The 22467-nt window shown below is 45.1% G+C and overlaps 1 protein-coding gene across 3 annotated transcripts in view; it reads left to right on the forward strand.

The window, feature by feature from the left end:
• Positions 1-2780, forward strand: part of ntng1a (netrin g1a) — a 160361-nt gene extending 157581 nt beyond the window's left edge. For all 3 annotated transcript variants that reach the window (XM_063206134.1, XM_063206135.1, XM_063206136.1), the window contains one exon: positions 1319-2780. In XM_063206134.1, coding sequence (XP_063062204.1) covers positions 1319-1581 — 263 coding nt within the window. In that variant the 3' untranslated portion in view covers positions 1582-2780. The remainder of the gene's footprint in view (positions 1-1318) is intronic.
• Positions 2781-22467: the final 19687 nt, after the last annotated feature.

The raw sequence follows: 22467 nt of genomic DNA on the forward strand, positions 1-22467 counted from the left end.
GCTGTCTCGCTTTGTTTGCGTGTCAGCTTTCCTTCCTTGTCTGTCTACTTTCTCCTCCTCTCTCTCTCTCTCTCTCTCTCTCTCTCTCTCTCTCTCTCTCTCTCTCTCTCTCTCTCTCTCTCCGTCTGCTGTTTGTTAGTTTGTGTGTGTTCAGGTTTGTTTTCCTGCTACTTGCTTGACAGTCTCCCTCCTGGTAATGGTGACGTTGTGAACTTCTCTAAAGTCTGCTAGCTTCTTTTTTCTTTTTTCTTTTTTTTGAGAGAGAGAAAGAGAGAGAGACCAAGAAGACTAAAGCAGACATACGCACGCACACACACACGCACATGTGCACGAGCACGCACACGCACACGCACACGCACACACACACACACACACACACACACACACACACACACAATTTAAAGGCGTGGTTTGACGAATCATCCAGGACACTCCAATGGACAGCTGCAACATGCTGTGTTTAATAGAGAAGGCAAAGTTAGTGTCTCCTCCTCATTTTTTGGCCCCTTCATCCCCCTCTCTGTCTCGCCATTGTCTAACAATGCTTGACGGCTTGTTGGAACACCGGCCCATCCACCAGTTTAGAATGAGATTGACGCACAATGCCCCCATTTTGCAGCTGAGTGGCGACGGACATAATGATAACTGCTGCACAGCAATTTCAGGAAGAGAAATGTCCCCAATTATTTGGACGTTTTTAGTACAAAGTTTGTGTTGCTGTGTTGTGTGGCTTGCAGATGAGCCGTTCTGGCAGAGCTGGGCTGTGTTTTTTTTCCCCTACCCATTTGATCAGGAAGCTCAGTGCGCTAAACAATGCAATTTACACAGGAACAGATGGGGAGCCATGATAAATCATAGCCTGTACTGGGAAATGAAATGAAATCACATCACATGTGTATTAAAGTTTTAATCTATCCTCCTCCGGGCTGTTCTGTTTTTTTTTTCCCACACGTAGCAATGACTGCATTTCTCTTTTTATAAATCTAACTGTATTTACAGGGATTTTTTTTAGTGCTCTTAAAAAATACTGTGATGAAAGCTGCTGCTGTGTGTTGACTTGAGTTTTAATGTGTTTTCTTTTGCTTTTGCAAAATGTAATTCTGAGGTAGATGTTTGCACTAGTCATTACGGTGGAGAATGTTTTTGTTGACAAATTGTGAAGGAAAATACAAACCGTCTCACAACGTGTTCTCACTGATATTTTGTCTTCCGTCCCCTTGTTTTGTCTTGTTTCTTTGTCTGTATCTCTCTTGCCTTTCTGTCTGTCTTTCTCCGTGTCCGTCTGTCTGTCTATATCTCTCATCTCTGTCCCTCTCAGCCCGCGTGTGCGACAACGAGATGCTCCGTTGCCAGAACGGTGGCGTGTGCCTGAACAACCTCCGCTGCCAATGCCCGGCCGGCTTCAGCGGGCTGCTGTGCGAAAAGGCCCAGTGCGAGGGCGAGGCTGGTGGATGCAACGGACCCGAGTCGGGGGGCCCGTCCGCCCTTTTAGCCCAGCACCTGACGTCCCTGCTGCTGCCGCTAATGCTCACCCTGGCCCCGCTGCTACTCGGAGAGGCCTGCTGGTCTTCTTCTGTCTAAAGCGAGGGAACTGGGTCTGAAGGCCAACCCAAACACACCCCCCACACACACAAACACACACGCACATACAACCACACACACACATATATACACACACACACACACACATACACACAATCATCATTGTTCCCCTCTTCCCTCTTTGCAGTGCACAAATCTCTCCACCGTCCACGCCCACCCCAATCCAACCCACCGACACCAATGCCACTACGTTTGTGAATCCCGTGTCCCGTGCTTTACCCCGCCCCCCCATTCTTCCCCTAAACCCTCTCAAATACCTGACTTAAGACCAGAGAATGCCAGAGACCATCCATCGCACATCCATCTCTATTGAAGAAACTCTGGACTAGACTCTGCCCTGAAGCCCCAACACCCTCTAGCCCAGCCTCCCCTCCCTCTCTCTCCTAGCTGTCTCACGACACCCTTTCTAAGGACACATGGCTGTTGATTATCAAGGAATGTGACAGAATTTCAAGGAAATTGGTAAAGAAGTGATATATACAAAAAATATGAATAAATAAATGAATATATATAAATATATATGAAAAAGAAAATCTATGACTAGATAAATAAAGAGTAATAATGAAGTTGTAAAAAAATATATTTGAAAAAAAAATATTGAACACAGTACAAGAATCGATTTGTTGAATTACAAATCGTGGCGACGGTGAAACATTTTCAAACTGATGACAAAAAAATAAAGCTCGGACTGTTCACTTGATGGAAACTAGTGGACTAAGCCATATTGGACACTCAACCCTCCTTGTTATGCCAACTGCCCAATCCCCAACAAAACTCAACAAAGATGGGCAGGACTAAAAATGAATTGCCCAATTGCCTCACGCCCGCCCCACAATCACCACGGCTACAGGAGCTGCAAGCTAACAGCATGGAGCTAACATGCTAACAAAGCCAGCAGCTACTCCGGCTTGAAGGTACTTTGTTCTGGGCTGGCTTGGACAACTTTAGGGCTAGCCCCTGACTTTGAGCTTAAAAATATGGTGGACTGTCCAGCTTGACAGGACTGGCTTTTTGTGAGGATTTGAAGAAGCAGCAAGTTAATCAATGGATGAAGGAAAGAAAAATAAAACAGACTCATCAAAGCAAAGTTCAGCATTCTTTGCTGTCAGTGCATTGTGGATTTAGGGAAATTCATCCAGACTACCACATGATCTCGAGTAAAAACAAAAAATTAAAAAGAAAGAAATTCACCTCTCTTCTCTCTCTCTCTCTCTCTCTCTCTCTCTCTCTCTCTCTCTCTCTCTCTCTCTCTCTCTCTCTCTCTCTCTCTCCACCCCCATGCCCATTCTACCACGTGTACATCCCTCTAACCCCTCCTGTCACAAACCTGTGCTTTTGTGAACGTTACTCTGTAACCCCTGTTAACTTCTTTTTTTTAAGTTCCAATGTTTTTTGTTGTTTTCTCTCATTATTTTTGGCTTCAGTTTGTTTTTACGATTCTTGGTCCAATGTTAGTGACGCACACGTGTTAACGCCCTCCCCACCCCGTCCCCTACTCCCGGCCCCACCCCACCACCCCCGGAGTATATTCAACAAGCGAGCTGTATGCTTATTTGAACTTTCTAAGGCACTGCGTTACCGGAGGCTGTGTTTGCCACTGCGGGTGTTCACTTTAGCAGTTAACATGCTAAGAGGAAGAAAAAAAAAAATCATCTGTGTATTTAATTTTTGTATGGAAAAAAGAAGTTATTTTCTTGACAGAGCAAAGATAACATAGAAACATCTACTTTTTTGTATTATTATGGAATTGCGTTGAAGGGCAACCTATCTGTGTGTTTGACCAAGGTGTAGATGGAATGCAGAACAAGCGTTTTTTGTTTGTTTGGTTGTTTTTTTTGTTTTTGTTTGCTTCATTCTGTTGACTTTCATTCTTTTAGTTTTCTTTCTTTCTTCTTGAGGTTGTGCAGAGTTTCCTCGGTATTGGCAAAGTGCTGGCATCAAAGAATATCAGTTTACATATATACTAAAGTGTAATAAAAATCCCACCAAAGGACATTCTAAATGTTTTCTTGTTGCTTTAACACTTGAGATTTAAGTGAATAAAAGTACAAAAAAAAAACGTTGTAGAGGTGCCGGAAGAGTCTGTTTGCTGAACATCTGAAATATCACCAGAGGATGTTATCATGTGATGTTTAGAATTTCTTTATTTGTTGGATAATAATCCTTAAATCGTTTTCATCATAATCAGAAAGTGCTTATCGCAATGGCGGTACATTCATTAGCATGCCTTACAGTACAGTATGTGCCTCCATAGGGCTTTCAGGCCGACCAGTGGTCCGTTTCTCGAAAGCGCCTTCGCTATCCTCGTTAGAAAAGTCCTTCGTAAGAGCGACTCAACTGTCTCTCGACAGCGACGCTCACTACTAAATCCAAGGGAACGGTAAGACGGTCTTAAGGCGGTCTTAAGACGGTTAGCAACGACAAGAATTGAGAAACGGACCCCAGAACGGAGCCGGTGCCCGCACCAGTTACGTTCGGCACTAAAGTGCTTATCTGCGAACCCCCCGTGTTCATACCAGGCTCTGAACTTTTTCCGCACGTGACTGTGTTACCCCGGATGAACTTGCTGACGGCCACGCTGTCATCACGTTTCGCAGAGAAAAACCTAGTATTTTGCGGTTCGCATTGCGAACCAACTTTCCGGTTCGCGAACACAAATATTTGTGGCTTGAACACGACAGCCGGTTCACGATTAGGTGCGGGAACGGGCTCCAGCACGGTTCTCAGTCGGCCTGAACGCGCTACCTGTCACCTGGGTTTCCACCAGGGGCGTTTCTAGACAGGGACCAGAGTGGGCCAGGGTGGGCCAATATATTATACTGTATATTCAAAACATGAAAATGTATCTCTTTTGCCAATTTATGTGCCTCCCCCCCCCTGAAAAAATAATGGCCCCCACCTCGGACCCCCTGGAAATGTTGGTCTAGAATCGCCCCTGGTTCCTACCCCACCTTCTGTGGCGAAAACAAAGAAGAAATCGAGGGAACATGAAGGAATCGAGCAGCTAGTGCAGGCCCACTTCTACTGCATCTCACCTCACCTCCATCATTCTCGTTCTCTCAACTCTTCATGAATTGAGATCTCTTCCATGAGGATGCTGAGACTCCAAGCTCCAGGATGGAGGAGACAACCGGATGAACGAATTGAAACTTGAAAGGCACCCATCATTTATTCACCCTTTACAACACTCTCCACACCATTCCACCATTACCTCATTACCAAGTCGCTCATTTTCCCAAAAACGTGATGTATTTATTTTATATAAAACCCACTATTTCGGCTCACATAGCAACAACATATCATTGAAACACACACCACATATCAACATGAAAGTCAAGTAATGCAACACAGCAATAATAATGACCTGCCTCTGTCATTAAGATTCAGAGTGTGAATATTAGCATAGTTAGAAATTGACAGAAGCTAGACCGTCTTTGGCATACGTCCAATCATCTGCCCGCGTTTGCGGAGCCAGTAGCCACTGCCATGCAGCAGAAATTGTACTTTTAACTCCCCAAGTGGATAGACCGGACCAGACTGCTAGTGAAGGGGATAGAGGAGGAGATCTTGAATCGGTCACACCTAAGGCAGCAAGAATGGTGAGTTATACACATCATTAATAAAGGAAATGGCGACTGCTAGTTGCCTGGGCAATATGCACATGTGACATTTGAGTCTTCCTGGCAGAACTGGCTTATAGGCCTATTTCTCATAATACAAATACAAATACAAAGCCTTTTATTGTCATTATCCAAAGTATGATAAGATTTTAAGCCTCCTTACAAGGCTCACAGAGTCCTTGATAAGTGAACGCATTCCTGCAAGTGTGCGTTCAGTGTTCAGTGACAGCTTTGGGGAAGAAGCTATTCTTCATTCTGTTGGTTCTAGCTACTATGGATCTGTAGCGCCTGCCAGAGGGCAACAGTGGGTGCAAGGGGTCTTTAATGATACTCTTGGCTCTACTTAGGCAGCGGGAGTAATGGTGGTTATGGAAGGCAGGTTTTTTTTGCGCTGTTTTGGTCACCCTCTGCAGTCTCTTCCCTCAGTGCAGCTTCAGTGCCACACTCAATAACACATAATAATAATAATAATAATAATAATAATAATAATAATAATAATAATAATAATAATAATAATAATAATAATAATAACCTTGTTGAAGAAAGGTCTCACTTTAAAGTCGGCTTCTCTGCAGCAGCCAGGTGCTGCTTAACATTAATATTCTGCAGGGTGAAGAGTTTGTTTAAAGGGAACCATGTATTATCGGCTGGGAATTAATTATTAAGCGATATTGACGTCTGACTGAGGGACCCTTTGTTCCGAGGCCCGCTGTCTTCCAAGCCGGGCTGAGGAAGAGGCTGGTTCTCCATTATATAAAAATCCATTTCAGGGCCCATAAAACTTAAGCTGGAGAAGAAACTTTGTTGATTTAAGTTCATTCCCGCTGATTCAGGCTGTTATTCAAACCCATTAAGACGTGGAAAATTGAAATATGAGGGCTCACCTGCTAAATCGTTGGAGGCTATTTACAGGAGAGAAACAAAATAACAATTTATCTCCGACTAACAGTTTCTCCAATGAACCTTGTCAGTTACTTTATTTTCTGCTCCCTTTCTTTCTTCAGATGAAACGGGTTTTCAGAACAAAGATATCTTTTATATCAATTGTTTACTTGCTAGTATTTCGTCTATGAATGTATAAAAATGGAGATCTCATTGCAGATAACTCTGTAAATGAGGTGTAAAGGCACTGCATGAAGAGCAATAAGCACTTGAGATTTCAAAAGACTTACCGTGACCTAGATATTGTGTATTTTCTCTCTATAGGGAACCACAATGGGACAGGGGGGAGGCACTATCAGAACCTGGTTGACTAATGACATTTTTTTATGAACTCATTTCTCAAACTTGCTGTCTTCATCAGAATGGCAGACACGGGAGGATTGACCAGGAGACATTGCATTGGGGGCTCACACGGCGGCATATTGCTGATGGCCGATATAACACACTTTGAGTCTTTGAGCTGCTATTGCCCCCCAGACGTGTCTCTGCCGTGATCATAACATTCAACACCTTCACTATAACTATCACTCTTCCCTCGCCACCCACCACCCCCGTCCCTCCCTCATCGTTTTCACACATGTGACCTCACCATAACACATCAGAAACTCTCTCTCGCTCTCTCTCTCTCTCGATATCTCTTGATCACCCCATCGGCCCCACGCAGCAAAATATAAACCGGCATGGCACATGCCAGTGGTGGAACAATTGCACACAGGGCCCAGGGCAAAACACTCATAGGACCCCCCCATATCGCCTGCCAAGGTAATAACAGGGCCCCCACCACCACTACAAGAATGCCCTGGGACCAAGGGCAAATGCCCTGCTCGCCCTCCCTATAGCACCGCTACGCTACGCTACGCTATGCTATGGCACGCGCGTCACAAACATTCACAGCCTCACCTATACTGCACAAGGAGAGACACAAACAAATATCAGCACTCATCCCGATGGTCCTGTATGGCTGATGACGCCAGGGACCATCCTTCAAATTAATTTATCACATCTTGATTAGCAGATGTCTGTTTGATTTACTGTCAAACCTCGGAAGGCCTTCACACTCGCACTCACACACACACACGTCTTTCCTCATCAGAGGTGCGAGGTCAGTGTTCGAACACCAGCATTGCCCTGAGGGATTTTGATGGTTGAATGGCGATTTGTTTCATGAGATGCTGTGCGGCTTGCTACTGTTTAGAGGCAGAACAACCCTGTCATCTCTCACAATGACACAAGACACAATTTTGGAAACGTAACTTTAAGCTTTGACAAAACCTCTCGATGTTAATTCATGGAAACACGACAGAATCAGAAGGTCTTGTGAGAACCACAAGGTTTTGCGTCTCACGCAACTGCCAGGTTTACTTTATACCATTGTCCACAGTCTCTGCTATACGATGATGGAAAATGGCCAATGTTTTCTTTGCTAGCTCTACAGTAAATGGTATCACATCTTTGCCCCTAAACTACACATCGATCCTGATAGGGAGTGGTCTGCCTGGCTGGATGACTTATTTCCCCGTGTCTGCAGGGAGGTGGTGAGGGCGGCGTAGGGGTGGGGGGGGATTCTATGTGATAGCTGTGTGTGTAGCCAGGGCCGCTGACAGCTTTAGCCAGGCCCGCGACAGTCATCTGAAAGCCCCTCAATACATACAACCCACTCAATACATACAAAGTAACAGTGTCCCAATTCTGGTCCCTCCTCTCTTCCCGGGCCCAGGACAACGGACCCCTTTGTTTCCCCACTGTCGGATTCCCTGTGTGTCGCCACAACACATCTGTTGCTTTTCCCACCACCCACCCACCTTTCGGCCAAACAGCAGTTAAGGAAGCAGCACAGAGCAGACACAGATCCCGCTGCCTCGGGCACATGGGATGGCTCAATAGTGATACAGTATCTGTTGGAGCCATCTTGGAGGAATGATGAGAGGAGAGGTATAGCGACATGACTCCCAGCCATCACACGCAAACACACACACACACACACACACACACACACACACACACACACACACACACACACACACACACACACACACACACACGTACACACACACACACACACACACACACACACACACACACACACACACACACACACACACACACACACACACACACACACACACACACACACACACACGTGCACGGACACACACACACGTGCACGGACACACACACACGTGCACGGACACACACACACCTGTCCACCTCCACTATCCCTAGCCCCCATCACCTCACCCACCCCACTGTGGCTGCTGGTCACAGGCCTGTCACAACCAGGCAAGCAAACTAGGCAATTTCCTAGGGTGCCCAGCTGAAAGAGGGCCCCACCTGGTATGTCAATTAGCACTGACAACCTTGTGAGGGAAACAAAAGCTCCCTACATTCAATGAGAAAAAAGTTCAATGATATTGTAATCACAATCCATCTTGAGGGGGGACCTCCTAATGGGTTGAAGAGGGGAAAGAGGTCCCCAAATCCCTCTTTGCCTAGGGCCCAAAACACCTTGAAATGGCCCTGGCTGGTCGAGCCTAGCTTCACCACAAGTGGAGCAGGCACCTGGCTGGCCAGTGCCTCTGGCACACCACTCACATCGCATCGCATCGCACCCCATGTGGAACTCATAAAGCTGCCAGATTGGAAGCCCCACAGCAAATACCAAACAAATCAATACAGCTCAGATAACTTTTCACAAATATACAGCAATTGTGCCAAAAATGAATACTTTGATAATATATCAGTTTTTTAATCAATTCAAACAAAACAAACCTTTGTTGAAATTATGTTTTTATGGTTTTTTTATGTTCATGTTACGTTCCATAAGCTACCAAAGTCAGCGTTGTGGTAGCCAGGCTGTGACGTCCTAGTGACGCAACACTTTCAGCGTTGCAACTAGTCAGGTCCGAAAATATGGGAACTCCTCCCACTTTGTCGGTAAGCAAACAACCTTAAAGCGATGGTTCGGAGTAGAATCACCCTAATGCCATTTGAACCGTGACACCCATCCACCTTTACACCCGAAGTGTTTTCTGCCGCAGACTTACATCAACAGAGTTGCCGTGTTATTCGATGTTTATTCCGGTTAGCTTGACTCAAGCGCATATGGATACTGGGCACCGTCTCCAAACTTTCCCCACAAAAATAACATGTCATTACACCAAACTTCTGCAGTAGCACAAATATGGTCTGTACTCACGAAACGAAGCATTTGGAAGTTTGGAAATAGTCCAGGAGTTTAGTATTATCAACACAAGCTGAATAGCTTCTCTGCTGCTAAAGCTGTGCCAACGTTACTTCCGTCATATGAGACAAGCCCGTAAAAGTCTTCAACAAACTTCCAGACGAGAGTGTTAAAAAAGTTTTCACTGAATTGTGATTAAGGCTTATATTTTCAAGGCAATACTTAAAAGATATTTCAAATCTTACCTACTATCAATTAGACAAGGATTTTCGTTATCAATACTGATGCTGAATTCACTTTTCATTGTGCATATTATGAGCTTCGTTGAGGACTCTTACATGCTTGTCTTAGATGACGGAAGTAACGTTGGCGCAGCTTTAGCAGCAGAGAAGCTATTCGGCTTGTGTTGATAATAATAAACTCCTGGACTATTTCCAAACTTCCAAATGCTTCGTTTCGTGAGTACAGACCATATTTGTGCTACTGCAGAAGTTTGGTGTCATGACATGTTATTTTTGTGGGGAAAGTTTGGAGACGGTGCCCAGTATCCATATGCGCTTGAGGCAAGCTAACCGGAATAAACATCGAATAACACGGCAACTCTGTTGATGTAAGCCTGCGGCAGAAAACACTTCGGGTGTAAAGGTGGATGGGTGTCACGGTTCAAATGGCATTAGGGTGATTCTACTCCGAACCATCGCTTTAAGCAAACCAAGAGAGGTGGGTCAACCATGCCGTTTGGGAAATGTGAATGGTTACGCTCTTGGTAAGACCACGTTTCGAAGAGATTTGAGCGTCGATGATAATCAAGCTAGCGTTGTGGTACCGCACAACGTCCTTCATTAAGCCTACATATGTGCACCCTATTAGCAGATTTGGCATACAGCAGTGGTGCTTGACCTTGAGGGGGCTTGGTGCAAGGTCAGGAAAACTGGTATACACACTGGTGCCCATCCATGGTTGACAGTACACTTCTATGTCATCAATGCTAGATTGATAGATTATTTATTGTCCTTATGAGAAATTGCTCGGTGCTATACGGTATGTCTGATACAGTTACATAACACAAAGAGACATAACAGACAGACTCAGTAACCCCAGTTGGACAAAAGTTAAGATGACACACTGGACATAACCCCCCACATATCTAAAATACAGTTCAATAGTGAAGTGCGGATTCTGAAACAAAGTGCAGAGTGCTATTTAAAAATGCTTCATTAAACAAGCAGTAAACAAACATGGCAACTGGGCATTTCCGTCCAGTTGGCTAGCTTTGCACCATCCACCTGTGTACACAAAACCTGCCATGTTCAATCCGTGTTTGAACAGTCTATTTAGATGGACAGCTGTGAAACATGCTGCAAAGGTAAACATTGCTGTGCAGGTGTGCAGCAGATCCACCATACAGTACTCTGATTGAAAGCAAGAACATGCAAATCTCCTGGAAATACCCACTTCACTTACATTTATCACCTCCCCTCCATTTCTGTCTTTTCTTGCAGCATATGTCTCGCTCTGTTTCCCTGTCTGTCATGCACTTTTCCTTCTCCTATTCACCACGCGGTGTAGGCCTATGTGAATTTCAGTGCATGGAAACTATCATTTTGGGTTCCACTTGATTGAAAACACTGCCCTTTTTTCCTCCCCTCCTCTCTCTCTCTTCACTCGTTTCGTGGAGGTGAATGGCAGTTGTCTTTTTTCTCCCCCCTCTCTCTCGCACTCAGTGCAGGCAAGCCCCATTCCCTCTTGTTATCTCGGGCTGGCTAAGTTGTTTGGAGTGTGGTTCGCCTTTCATCGCCTGTCAGTTTTTGGCAGCAGCGTAGTATTAATGCATAACAGGGACACGGCGGGCCTGCCGAGTGGATCTGACAGGTTCAGTTTCACCTCCGAGGAGTAAACTGCGGCAAGCGTACTAAAAGGTGGAAAACAGGATTAAGGCATGGGGAACGGCAGCGCTGCCGACTGGCGCTTTACATCAAATTTGCCATGCTTTCATTCAGACGGGGGCCCCTTTTCATAAGTCGTCGCTCGCTTTTCACTTTGCTTTTCACTTTCCGCCGCTGTTACATTGCATTACATTAGAAGAAAATATTTTTTTGGAACATAAATCAAGCAGTTGGGAGAAAGGAAAGCAGTTGGAAATGTAACTGCAAGCGGCAATGCAGGGGCCAACGCGGCCTGTACCGTCTATTTTTCTTATGTCTCAAATTGGCCAAATGACACCCTTTTCGATAATCATTACTTGAGTGCCTCTATAAAGCTTGCCCGCGATGTGTCCTCGTTTGATGTTTGCTATGAATCATTGCTGGTGGTCATGACATGCAACTGTTTTCACTGACCACACATCTGCTCTGTATAGTCTATCTGCAGACCTATAGAAGACAAATATTTAGTCGTCTATGGCTGCTTTTCAGTTTACATAACTGCTTAATGCCTACGAAACTGAATTGTGCAATAATTCTTTTGGATACTCTGGTCCAAGCTCAAATGGCAAATCTAGATTAGTTTTTAAATGTGAACTCATCTAGGCTCAGGTATGCAGTGTTATAGCCTACTGTGTGTACATTATGCCGTGATTTACTGTGAAATACATTTGAGGGACACCTCAAGTATACATTCCCGCTGCACTATCTAGCATTTTCTGAAAGCATTTTGTGAAAACTAATGAATGTTTTATGGACACATTCGAAAGTAGTGCATGTGTTGGCTCTACAATGCTACTGATTCTGGCAGGTCTGTCCTACTTTTTTTTGACAAAACCTGTTTATTTACCACCTAATAGGTCCAACCTTCTTACTTCATGCTATACTGTTATGTATGTATGTGTCCTTTTCAAATGCCACTCTCCATTGTTGATGACCTCCTTTGATGTCAAGGTGATGTCTCTAGTGTCTATCTGAGGTATACCTACCTCATTACAGCTGAATAAAAATGTTTTTTTTTGACAAGGACAATGGAAGCGATGTAGAATAAGGAAAACTTCAAATGTCAAGTCTTTGATAGATTAGTTTATGTTGTTGCATCTGAGAGATCTGATTTCTTCTTCCACTTCTCCTGACTTCTGATGAAATCATGATGAAATCCTGCAAAGCAGCTTAGAACATTGATGTCTGTTCAGTCTGAATAATAAGCTGGTGCCTGACCACTTTCATTTCAAACATGTTAGGTATCCACAAAGTTAGATAAGCAGTGTTTAAGTATGACCCACATCTCGCACAAGCACATTTAAAGGCGCACTAGGATGGTGGCCAGAGTAGTAGTGCAACTTTGCCGCTCATTGAAACTGTGATGTCTATAATTGCCAAATGATTTTTTCATGAATATTTACTAAATAATAATTCATATTTACTAGCTTGACCAAAGCACAGCACGTTTTGCTTGGACTGTAACTGTATTGTCCTTTACCTGTATGTTATCAGGATGAGACAGGATGAGAGGTGCTCCATGTCCCCGTGGAAGTTTGCAGTCACCATTCTCCATGCCTGTTCCACTGCCATGCCTTGTTTGAATTTTAGCCGCAGGTGAACAGCGGGAGGCCGTGCAGGGCAATCACATCTGAGGAGGCACACCTGCACACCTGTGTCTGATGTAAGGCAACTCTCATGAGATTCTGGGTCACTTCCTGTAAACCACTTGCAAGACTTGCTGCTTTTTGTTTGTTTTTTGTCTTTTTCTTGCCATTAGACCTATAGGTTTTGCTGACCTTTTCTGCTTTGCATACATGCATTTCTATTTGTATTTTTTCACAATCAAAAATGTCACCAAATACAGTGTGCCATCCTTTCTGCATGGATGTGCAAGTCTCACAGAATGTTTCTTTAACAAAACAAAAAAAAGAACAATCCACATTTGACACATTCCCAGATTACCCACTTTTTTTAAACAGCAACCATAACATTGAACCGTATTACACATGCACACAAACAATACAGAAGCAATATAGTCAGAAACACAATTACATTGTTGCTACTGCTAATATTTGTAAGCACAAAGGTTAGCAGTTGCCCTGTGTACACCACTCCACTTGCTACTCCTATCTTAACACACTGCAGAGTTGTTCTCTATCTTAACAGACGCTACATCCATCTCAACACGCTCCAATAGCTGCAGTCCTTACCTTCCACTGAGCCGGCACAGTACAGATCTCTCTCCAACATCAGAGGAGCTCAAGAGATCAATCACACCTGGAAAAGTGAAGTTTCTTTTTGTTAGATGTGAGCGAGAGACAGTCAGCATGGAGGGAGTTAGATAAGCATGTGGGCAGGGGCGGTTCTATCATTTGGCAAGGTCGGGCAATTGCCCGGGGCCCCGTCCAGTCAGGGGCCCCGTCGTCAATCGACATTTATGCATCGATTTTTCATGCGGTGGCAATTTAAGCTTTCGGGGCCCTTGGCCGCAGCTCGATGGGGCCCACCTAGATAATCTTGCTTTTGGGCCCATGTTTTCGTTGTTACGCCACTGCCTGCATTTATACACCATCGATTATTAATTAATAATTTAAAGGGGGCCTCAAAATTGTTCTTTGCCCAGGGCCTCAGATTTCCTAAAACCGCCCCTGCATGTGGGAGACAGACAGACAGCTGAGGGCTGGCTGCAACAGCAGAATGAAGCAGTGCACTCCACACAGACAAGATGGAGGAAGGCAAGGTATAGAAAAACAGCAAAGGGCACTCCAAGCGGTATCCTGGGTTTGTGATGTATTAAAAGTGCAGGATATGACTCCCTGAACTCTATGTGCTGTCTACATTTGAACATGTTATGTAGCCCCATAATGCACGCGTACCATCTGAGGCACGCTGTAATAGACATTGAAAGGTTAATTACCATAGTATGACTCTACTATGACATAACACAGGGCCTTTAGTTATGCATTCGGTCATTGCCATTCTGGTAACAATTTTTTTTGACGCTGTGTTTAAAAGGGTTAAAAAAAACTGTCATTAAAAGTTACTATAGTTTGGCCTATCTGTCTTTCACAATGTGCTCTTCCCAATGTACAGTGAACATATTCACTGTGTAGACAAATGCTGGAGATTTAACAAGCTCTTATTTTGAAACCTCACGGCAAACAACGGCAAACAACAGCAATCGAATACGGGGTTGGTCGATTGTGTTCTGATTAGCAATGCTACCACTACCACTGATTGTCTCCACAACAGGTTTTAGCTGGGAGGCGCACATGCACAACAGGTGTTACCCAGACCTGGGGATAGCACGTCCACACATAGCAAGTCTCACAAGGCTTTCCGGCATGGCGGACAGGTGCCAGAGCTGCTGCTGGGAAGCAAAGAGGAAAACTACAGCAGGTACTGTCTGACAAGCTTTGGAAAAGTGATTCAGCGACACACTGCCAGATACAGGAAAACATACTTCTGTGGCAACAACAAACACAAGCAGATGCACACAGAGACGCACAAACACACACTCTACTCTTTCCTATTGCTCAACAGACCTGTTTGTCCTGTCACCTTATTTCTATTTTGCTTGCTTCTTATTATTGAAAGAGAGAGAGAGAGAGAGAGAGAGAGAGAGAGAGAGAGAGAGAGAGAGAGAGAGAGAGAGAGAGAGAGAGAGGAGAGAGAGAGAGAGAGAGGAGAGAGAGGAGAGAGAGAGAGAGAGAGAGAGAGAGAGAGAGAGGTATAAAGTGTCTATGGCTGTGTCTATGCTCGGTGTGTGTGTGTGTGTGTGTGTGTGTGTGTGTGTGTGTGTGTGTGTGTGTGTGTGTGTGTGTGTGTGTGTGTGTGTGTGTGTGTGTGTGTGTGTGTGTGTGTGTGTGTGTGCGTGCATCTGTGCACATTGGTTGGTCCCTATGACTGTGTATGGCAAGTGTGCATGCGTATGGCGTGTGTGTGTGTGTGTGTGTGTGTGTGTGTGTGTGTGTGTGTGTGTGTGTGTGTGTGTGTGTGTGTGTGTGTGTGTGTGTGTGTGTGTGTGTGTGTGTGTGTGTGTGTGTGTGTGTGTGTGTGCGTGTGTGCGTGCGTGCGTGCATGCGTGCGTGCGTGTGTGTGTGTACGTGCATTCGCGCCCACACATTTGCGCTTGTTTTTGAGTGAGTCCAAATTGCAGATGGCTTTAGCCCAGCCACTGACCCTGGGCACGTCAACTGCGGGGGTGGTGGGCTTTCCCTCTGCTGCAGCAATGCGTATATCAGGGCAGTGGAGCCTCCCAAACAGACAGAAAAATGGCACAAAACAAGTGGGGGGAAGACCAAGGCCTTGCTCTAAATTGGGAGGTATGGCTGTAGCCTACATTCATGGCATCTCATCCTTCCTCATTGTTTTTATTTCATTTTGCTTTCCAGGCTATTCATCCCGCCTGGTGGCATGGAATGGTCACATGGAATTATCTATACCTTATTTTTTGGTGAATGAAAACAGTGATAAAGGCTTTAAAACTAAATTAGAAGTGTATTTGTTTACACAACGTATCATTAGTATTTCTGTTGTCAATAAACAATCAATCAATCTTGCTCATTATACATGTACAGTACTCTTTTTTTTCTAACTCCCCTGTTTCGACGGTCTACCCATTCTCTTCTCATGCCTAAATACAGTAGCCTATAAAAAGGCTAGCCCCATTATTGTTGCTATACTGTCTGCATTGAGAGGCCTGGTTTCCATTTGTACAACAACAACAGCAACAAAGCAAACTTTCTGCTCGTCTGAGTTATTTACTTTACATTAGTCATTACAGTACTTCAGATGGTGAAGTTGGCTTCAATACATGCACTTACCTGTGGTAACATACAATAAAGGCACTTACTTTACTGTGATTTTGGGCTGTTTTTTTGCATGGACTCTCTTTTTCTATCCATCCACCTTTATCCTCCTATTCTCAGTAAATGTCATGTCAGTCATTATTTTTTTCCCAAGCATTCTTCTCTTTCAGATACCTCTCTCTCTCTCTCTCTCTCTCTCTCTCTCTCTCTCTCTCTCTCTCTCTCTCTCTCTCTCTCTCTCTCTCTCTCTCAAATGAACCATCCACCCAGCTCATGGTTCACTGTATTGGGGGTGGGGGGGAGGTATGGTATTTCAAAACTTACAGAGTTGATTTAAAGGGACACTGTGCAGGAAATGGTCAAAAAAGGTACTGCAACTATGCTGCTCATTGAAACTGGACTGCCTATTGCCAAATTTGATCTTTACATGAAAGTTTACTAAGTAATAAACAAATATTTCCTAGTATGGTCCAAGTAGAGTCATTTTTGCAGCTAAAATGGCAAATTTTTGCAGCTAAAAATGTTTTCATTCAAAATGGCGGACCATGGAGAAGATCCCCCTTTTCATGTATGAAAAGTGCAATTTTTACAGTCATAATAAATACTTTGAATTTTATGGTGGTGGTAAGTATTCATGAAAAAGGTAACATTAGTGAATGGGCAGCATGAATTCTGAAAATAAACAACTAAAATCTCACACAGTGTCCCTTTAACATCTTCTAGAGTGTGTTTTGGTCCCAGAGTACTCTATAAGAGTTGAACTAACACTGCATATTTAACTGTGCCATGTCCTGTTCTCAGGGCAAGTACTGGTACATCTTAACCATCATTACTTTGTCGCCATACACTTGGTGACACTAGTAGTAAAGTTCGCTCACTGGAGGGAGAGATTTGTGGTTAGAAAAAGAGTTAGCAAATAGGGGGCCAGACTCAATGTTTTTATTTCTGTTTTGTTTACCTTGCACAGCACATAACAGCTTGGGCCTGAAGTAGGTTGTCAGAACGCATCATTTCAATTCAAAACTCAAGATGGTCATGTCAAGAGCAGCTTATGGGTGCTGAATTCGGCAGTTTAGAGAAGTTTTGGGATAACTTGATGTCCCTCCTGTCCTGTAGGCGTTTACTGTTGGCCAGAACCAGAGGTCAGGCATAAAGGTCATTTGCCACACAAGATCACGATGAAGTCAATATAGGTTTGGGAGCTGTCATCTGGACTGACGAACGCACGGCAGTGGCCTGTCAAGAACTGTCATGACAAATAAGGTTTACTGGACGTCAGTGGCGCTGACAGCTTTTGCCTGGCTCAGGACAAAATCATCTGAAAGGGCCCCCCTCCCCATACATACATACAGTACAACATGATGAGAACCCAATTCTGTCATCCCATCCCCCACCCTCTGGTGATGTAAAATGTTAGACTAAATGCGGCTATTTTCTCTGTATTCTTCTTAGGTTGCTGGTTCAGTTTTCTCCACTAATAGCTGTGTGTTTCCTTGCACCTTGTAATGTGTCTTGAAAATATTCTGAACATTTTTTTTAAATCTGTAACAATTACCCCATACTGTATTGCCAGTATACTGTTCTGCTTTTTTTTTCGTTCAACAGAGCACAGCTGCTGTTTCTCCAGCCTCTGTGTCTGAGGCAAAATGTTGACTATGTACTGCAGTACAAGGTGAATCAGCCACACTGCAAAGTATAAAACAACAAAGACAGCCTGTGCTTACCTCACAAGGTAAAGCGAGTCAAGAAGGCACATCATTACCGAGCACCCCTGCTGCCTGCAGCATCTCTCCCTGGACTCGCGGCAAATAAGTCTGGCCCTGCCTGGCGCCGTGATCATGGCTGTCTATGGTGTCTAACCGCCATCTCACTGCTATAATAAGGGGGAAGCATACGTTCAAGCAGAGGACATTGCTGCTCTTTCCCGCCGTACACTTTGCAAGTCGCAGCACTCATTCTTTCATTCGTGTTTTATAGCTATCTTGTTTCCCAAAGGCTACACCTCCTCCATCCATCCCACCATCCATCCCCCGCGTACCACCATCTCTCCCTCTCTGTCTCTCTCTGTCTCTGTCTCTGTCTCTGTCTCTCTCTTCCTCTCTGTCTCTCTCTATCTCTCTCTCTCTCTCTCTCTCTCTCTCTCTCTCTCTCTCCACCATGACCCATCTCCTCTCCCCCACACATCTTCTCTTCCACCATCCCACCATCCTACTCTCTCTCTCTCTCTCTGTGTCTCTCTCTCTCTCTCTCTCTCTCTCTCTCTCTCTCTCTCTCTCTCTCTCTCTCTCTCTCTCTCTCCCTCTCCCACCATCCCCTAGCGTGCCTGTTTCCAGCAGTGTAAGTCTGAGCTGTAAGGCTGCGATGAAACATTCAACATGCTGGCGCTACGCTTACCGTAACATTGATATAATGTATGGTTTTTACTGTAATCAAGTCTCGTCTCATTGTTTAGCTGCATGGATGATCACTGTAATGTGAAATTCATGGGCTTTACTTTGCCGCCTGGAGGGGAAAGCCTTGGTGTGTCAGTTTGAGCGGCACTCAGCCAGATCCCCCCTGAAACCTACGAATCGCACAAGCACGTTCGCACCTATTATAGTATACACACATGCATACACACACACACGCATGCACGTCCGCAGGTGAACTGGCACACACACACGTGCATGCACACACGTACACATGCACACTCGCAGGCACACACACGCACACATGCACACACGCACACACACATGTGAACACACAATGTCCATGAGAGAGAGGGTATGTTATAATAACTTAAGGTTGAACTTAGTGTGTCCTTGAGTGGGAGTGTGCCAGTGTTGATGTGAGCAACCCATCGAGCTGAGCCACCAAGACAATAAAACATTATATGGGCCTAGAATCGCTCCTTGGGATTAAGGTTACAGTTTGGGCTACGTCAACAGCCCATTGATTGCTCACAGGGCCACTGACAGCTTTGGCTGGGCTAGGGACAAAGACATCTGAAAGGGCCCCAAACCCAATACTTACAATTTAATGAGGATGCAATTCTGGGGCCCTCTCTCCCTGGGCCCGGGACAAGTGACCCCTTTGCCGCAACCCCCCCCCCCCCCCCCCCCCCCCCCATCCCCCCCCACCCCCACCCCCCCCCCCCCCCCCCCCTGTCGGCTTCCCTGGTAGCTCATCTCGATGATGCAGCCCATCTTGACAGACTGTCAGCTCCAAACTTACACTTCTCCTCAGCTTCAAGCCATTGTATGTTTTTTTCTCTACTGTGTAGCTGTGAACAGCCTTGCAGCCTCATTTAATACATTGTTATTCTGTTCATGCAATACGGTAACACACTATCTCATACTGTATGTACGGTACCTCCATGACGAGTCATGCCTGAACGAAACTATTCTCCATTTCTATATGCACTTTGTTCTCACCTCCACCACGATCCAAAAAAAAGTCAAACTCTAAAAAATAAAGATATAAAAGCCAAAAATGCCAAAAAGAAAGAAGGGAAGGCGAAATGGGTTTCTTGGAACTGTTCAAGGAACAGCTTGGGATGCTGCACCTAGTTGCCCTCAATGAAATAATTCAGTTGCTAACCCAGATTAGTCCTGGAGAACTTAATTAAGAAACAGCCTGAGTTTTGAGAGAGAGAGAGAGAGAGAGAGAGAGAGAGAGAGAGAGAGAGAGAGAGAGAGAGAGAGAGAGAGAGAGAGAGAGAGAGAGAGAGAGAGAGAGAGAGAGAACAAAAGCACGAACTTGGCATATCCCCTGGGGGCTAGGCAAGGTATGACTGATAAGATTATTCTTGGCATGGAAGTTGTCAGCTCGTCTGTATGCAAAGTTCAGTGACAAACGATATAAATACCCTGGACCACTGCCACCCATCATCTCCTTCACTCTATACAGTCTCTCTCTCTCTCCCTCTCTCTCTCTCTCTCTCTCTCTCTCTCTCTCTCTCTCTCTCTCTCTCTGTCTGTCTCTCTCTCTCTCTCTCTCTCTCTCTCTCTCCATACTGTATACTGTCACTTCTGAAGTTGGCGTCACACACACATAGCCAGAGAGTTTGCGAAAACACAAACAGGACACACCTACTGTACAGTAAAAGCATACTATGTTTCATGTCAAAATAGCACAATGTATAGCAGTGCTTACACGTTGTTATTTTTGTGGTATTCCCTTCGCACAACAACACGACCCGCTAGTGAAGTGAGAGAAATGAGAGAGAGAAAGAGAGAGAGAGAATGCGAGAAAGAGAGAGAAGGAAGTATAAAATGAAGGAGGAATGGAGAAAGAGACATAAATAACAGCGCCACACTGACTGACTACTCTGAAAGCAGCAGCAACCAAGACAGAAGAATTTATCCAAGTCTCTCTCTTTTCTCTCTGTTTCATACAGCCATTGTGCGCGGCGGCGCTGCGGAGACACAGCCTGCAGGAGAGCTGGTTGGTTAATAAATGAGAACCATCTTCTCGCGGCTCCTGACAGCACAGCCCCAACAAGCCGTGTCTGGGGTAGTAAAACACCATCTGCCAGACAGTGCTAGGGCACATCTCCCCTTAATCAATACTCAGCAGGTCCCCATCACACCACTTCCCCTGCCTGCACTCCGCTCCACTCCGCACTGCACCGCCTAGGGCCGCTCAGAGAAAGGACCGTGTGTGTGTGTGTGTGTGTGTGTGTGTGTGTGTGTGTGTGTGTGTGTGTGTGTGTGTGTGTGTGTGTGTGTGTGTGTGTGTGTGTGTGTGTGTGTGTGTGTGTGTGTGTGTGTGTGTGCCTGTCTGTGTGCTTGCGTGCTTGCATGTGTGTGCCTGTGTGCCTGCTTTTGTGAGTGTGCACCTAGTAGGATCTCATTGACTTCCACTGAGATGTGATACCATTGACTATATAATACTGTATACGGTGCAATACTGGTATACTCTACCATTACATACAGTACATACCACTACTACTAATCTGTTTTATTCTATGTGTTGCGTAAAGCATCGATGCTGAAGTGTTTTCAAGGCATTTCGCTAAAGGAGTTTTTTGGGGTTTGGAGGGGGAAGAGGGAAGAGGGGGTGACAGAACAGACCGGAGTGTTTGGGAGTAATGAAGAGATCCAGGAATCAGGATGGTGGGGGTGGGGTGGGCGTGTATTGGGAAGATGAATGTATTCTTCTTTTTCTACACTTCAAAGCAAAGACTAAATAAGCTGTTTTCAAAGGTGTCTGATCGACTGGAAAATATGTTTCCGCAATATATACACGAGGGCGGTGCAACGAGATAAATTTGTGCTCCCAAAGATCTGCTAATGAATTTAATTGGTAATATTTACATATGACCTTTTTCCTCAAGGTTCTTTCTTTCTAGTGTTTTATTTTCTTATTTGATGAGGGAGGAGGAGGAGGTATTGAGAGATCAATGGCAAGAAATGGGTGCATTATAAATGTTGCAGTGTTAACGCAACACTTACAGTGTCGAACTACAGTGTTAGATGGGGCTCTAAGTGTTGAGTTAACTCTACAAAATGTACTGTGTATCTCTGTCTGAAGTACAAGGCACAACTTTGTCCCACCCTCCCCATAATCCCTCCCTCTGCTACTAAGACTGTGGTTGAGCCTCGTATTGAGACTTTCAAGAGAGGAAGAGGAAGAAGAGATTGTTAAATTGGTGTGAGCTGGGGTCAGAGAGCGAGCTGGCTGTAGCCCTGACAAAGCCTCCTTCCTCCAGCCAGTGCAGAGCAAAGGGCGCAGGGTGTCCCTCATGTCAGCCCCGTCGCAGACACCACATCCCGGGGTCTTGATTAAGTGATGGGCACTTGCATCCCTCTCCTCTGGGACCTGGCCCCTTCTCGATCCTCACCTGCTCTCCTGCTCCCCCACTGTGAATCCCCAATCAGCTAATGAACCTTCCTTCTTCTTTCTTCTCCCTTTCTTCTTCTTCTTTCTTCTCCTTCTTGGCAACCAGAGAAGCAGTTGCTCCTTTCCTCCTTTCCCCCTTTCATCTTTCTGCTCTCTTCTGCTCTCCTCTGTACTCCACTCTTTCTTTTTTTTTCCCTTTTCTTACTCTTATCATGTGGCCAAAGTTGGTCAAGAGTGAGGGAGGGTGGGAGAAACAGAGGCATGGTGAGGGAGAAAAGGAGAGAGAGAGAGAGAGAGAGAGAGAGAGAGAGAGAGAGAGAGAGAGAGAGAGAGAGAGAGAGAGAGAGAGAGAAACTGAGAAAGGGGGGAGACAGATCTGTGCAAAGTGAAAAATGACGTTTCAGGTCGGGGAATTCAAGGATGGTCAAGTTAATGAATGGCCACCAGATGTCCCTTATTAGGGTAATGCACTCCTATCTGCTTATCACGGACACTCTCCAGAGGAACACTTGCACTGCTCTCCCTCCTAAGCAAGCAACAAAAGGGAGAGAGAGAGAGAGAGAGAGAGAAGAAAGAGAGAA

This window comes from Engraulis encrasicolus, chromosome 9, assembly GCF_034702125.1.
Source record: "Engraulis encrasicolus isolate BLACKSEA-1 chromosome 9, IST_EnEncr_1.0, whole genome shotgun sequence".
NCBI classification, from domain to species: domain Eukaryota; kingdom Metazoa; phylum Chordata; class Actinopteri; order Clupeiformes; family Engraulidae; genus Engraulis; species Engraulis encrasicolus.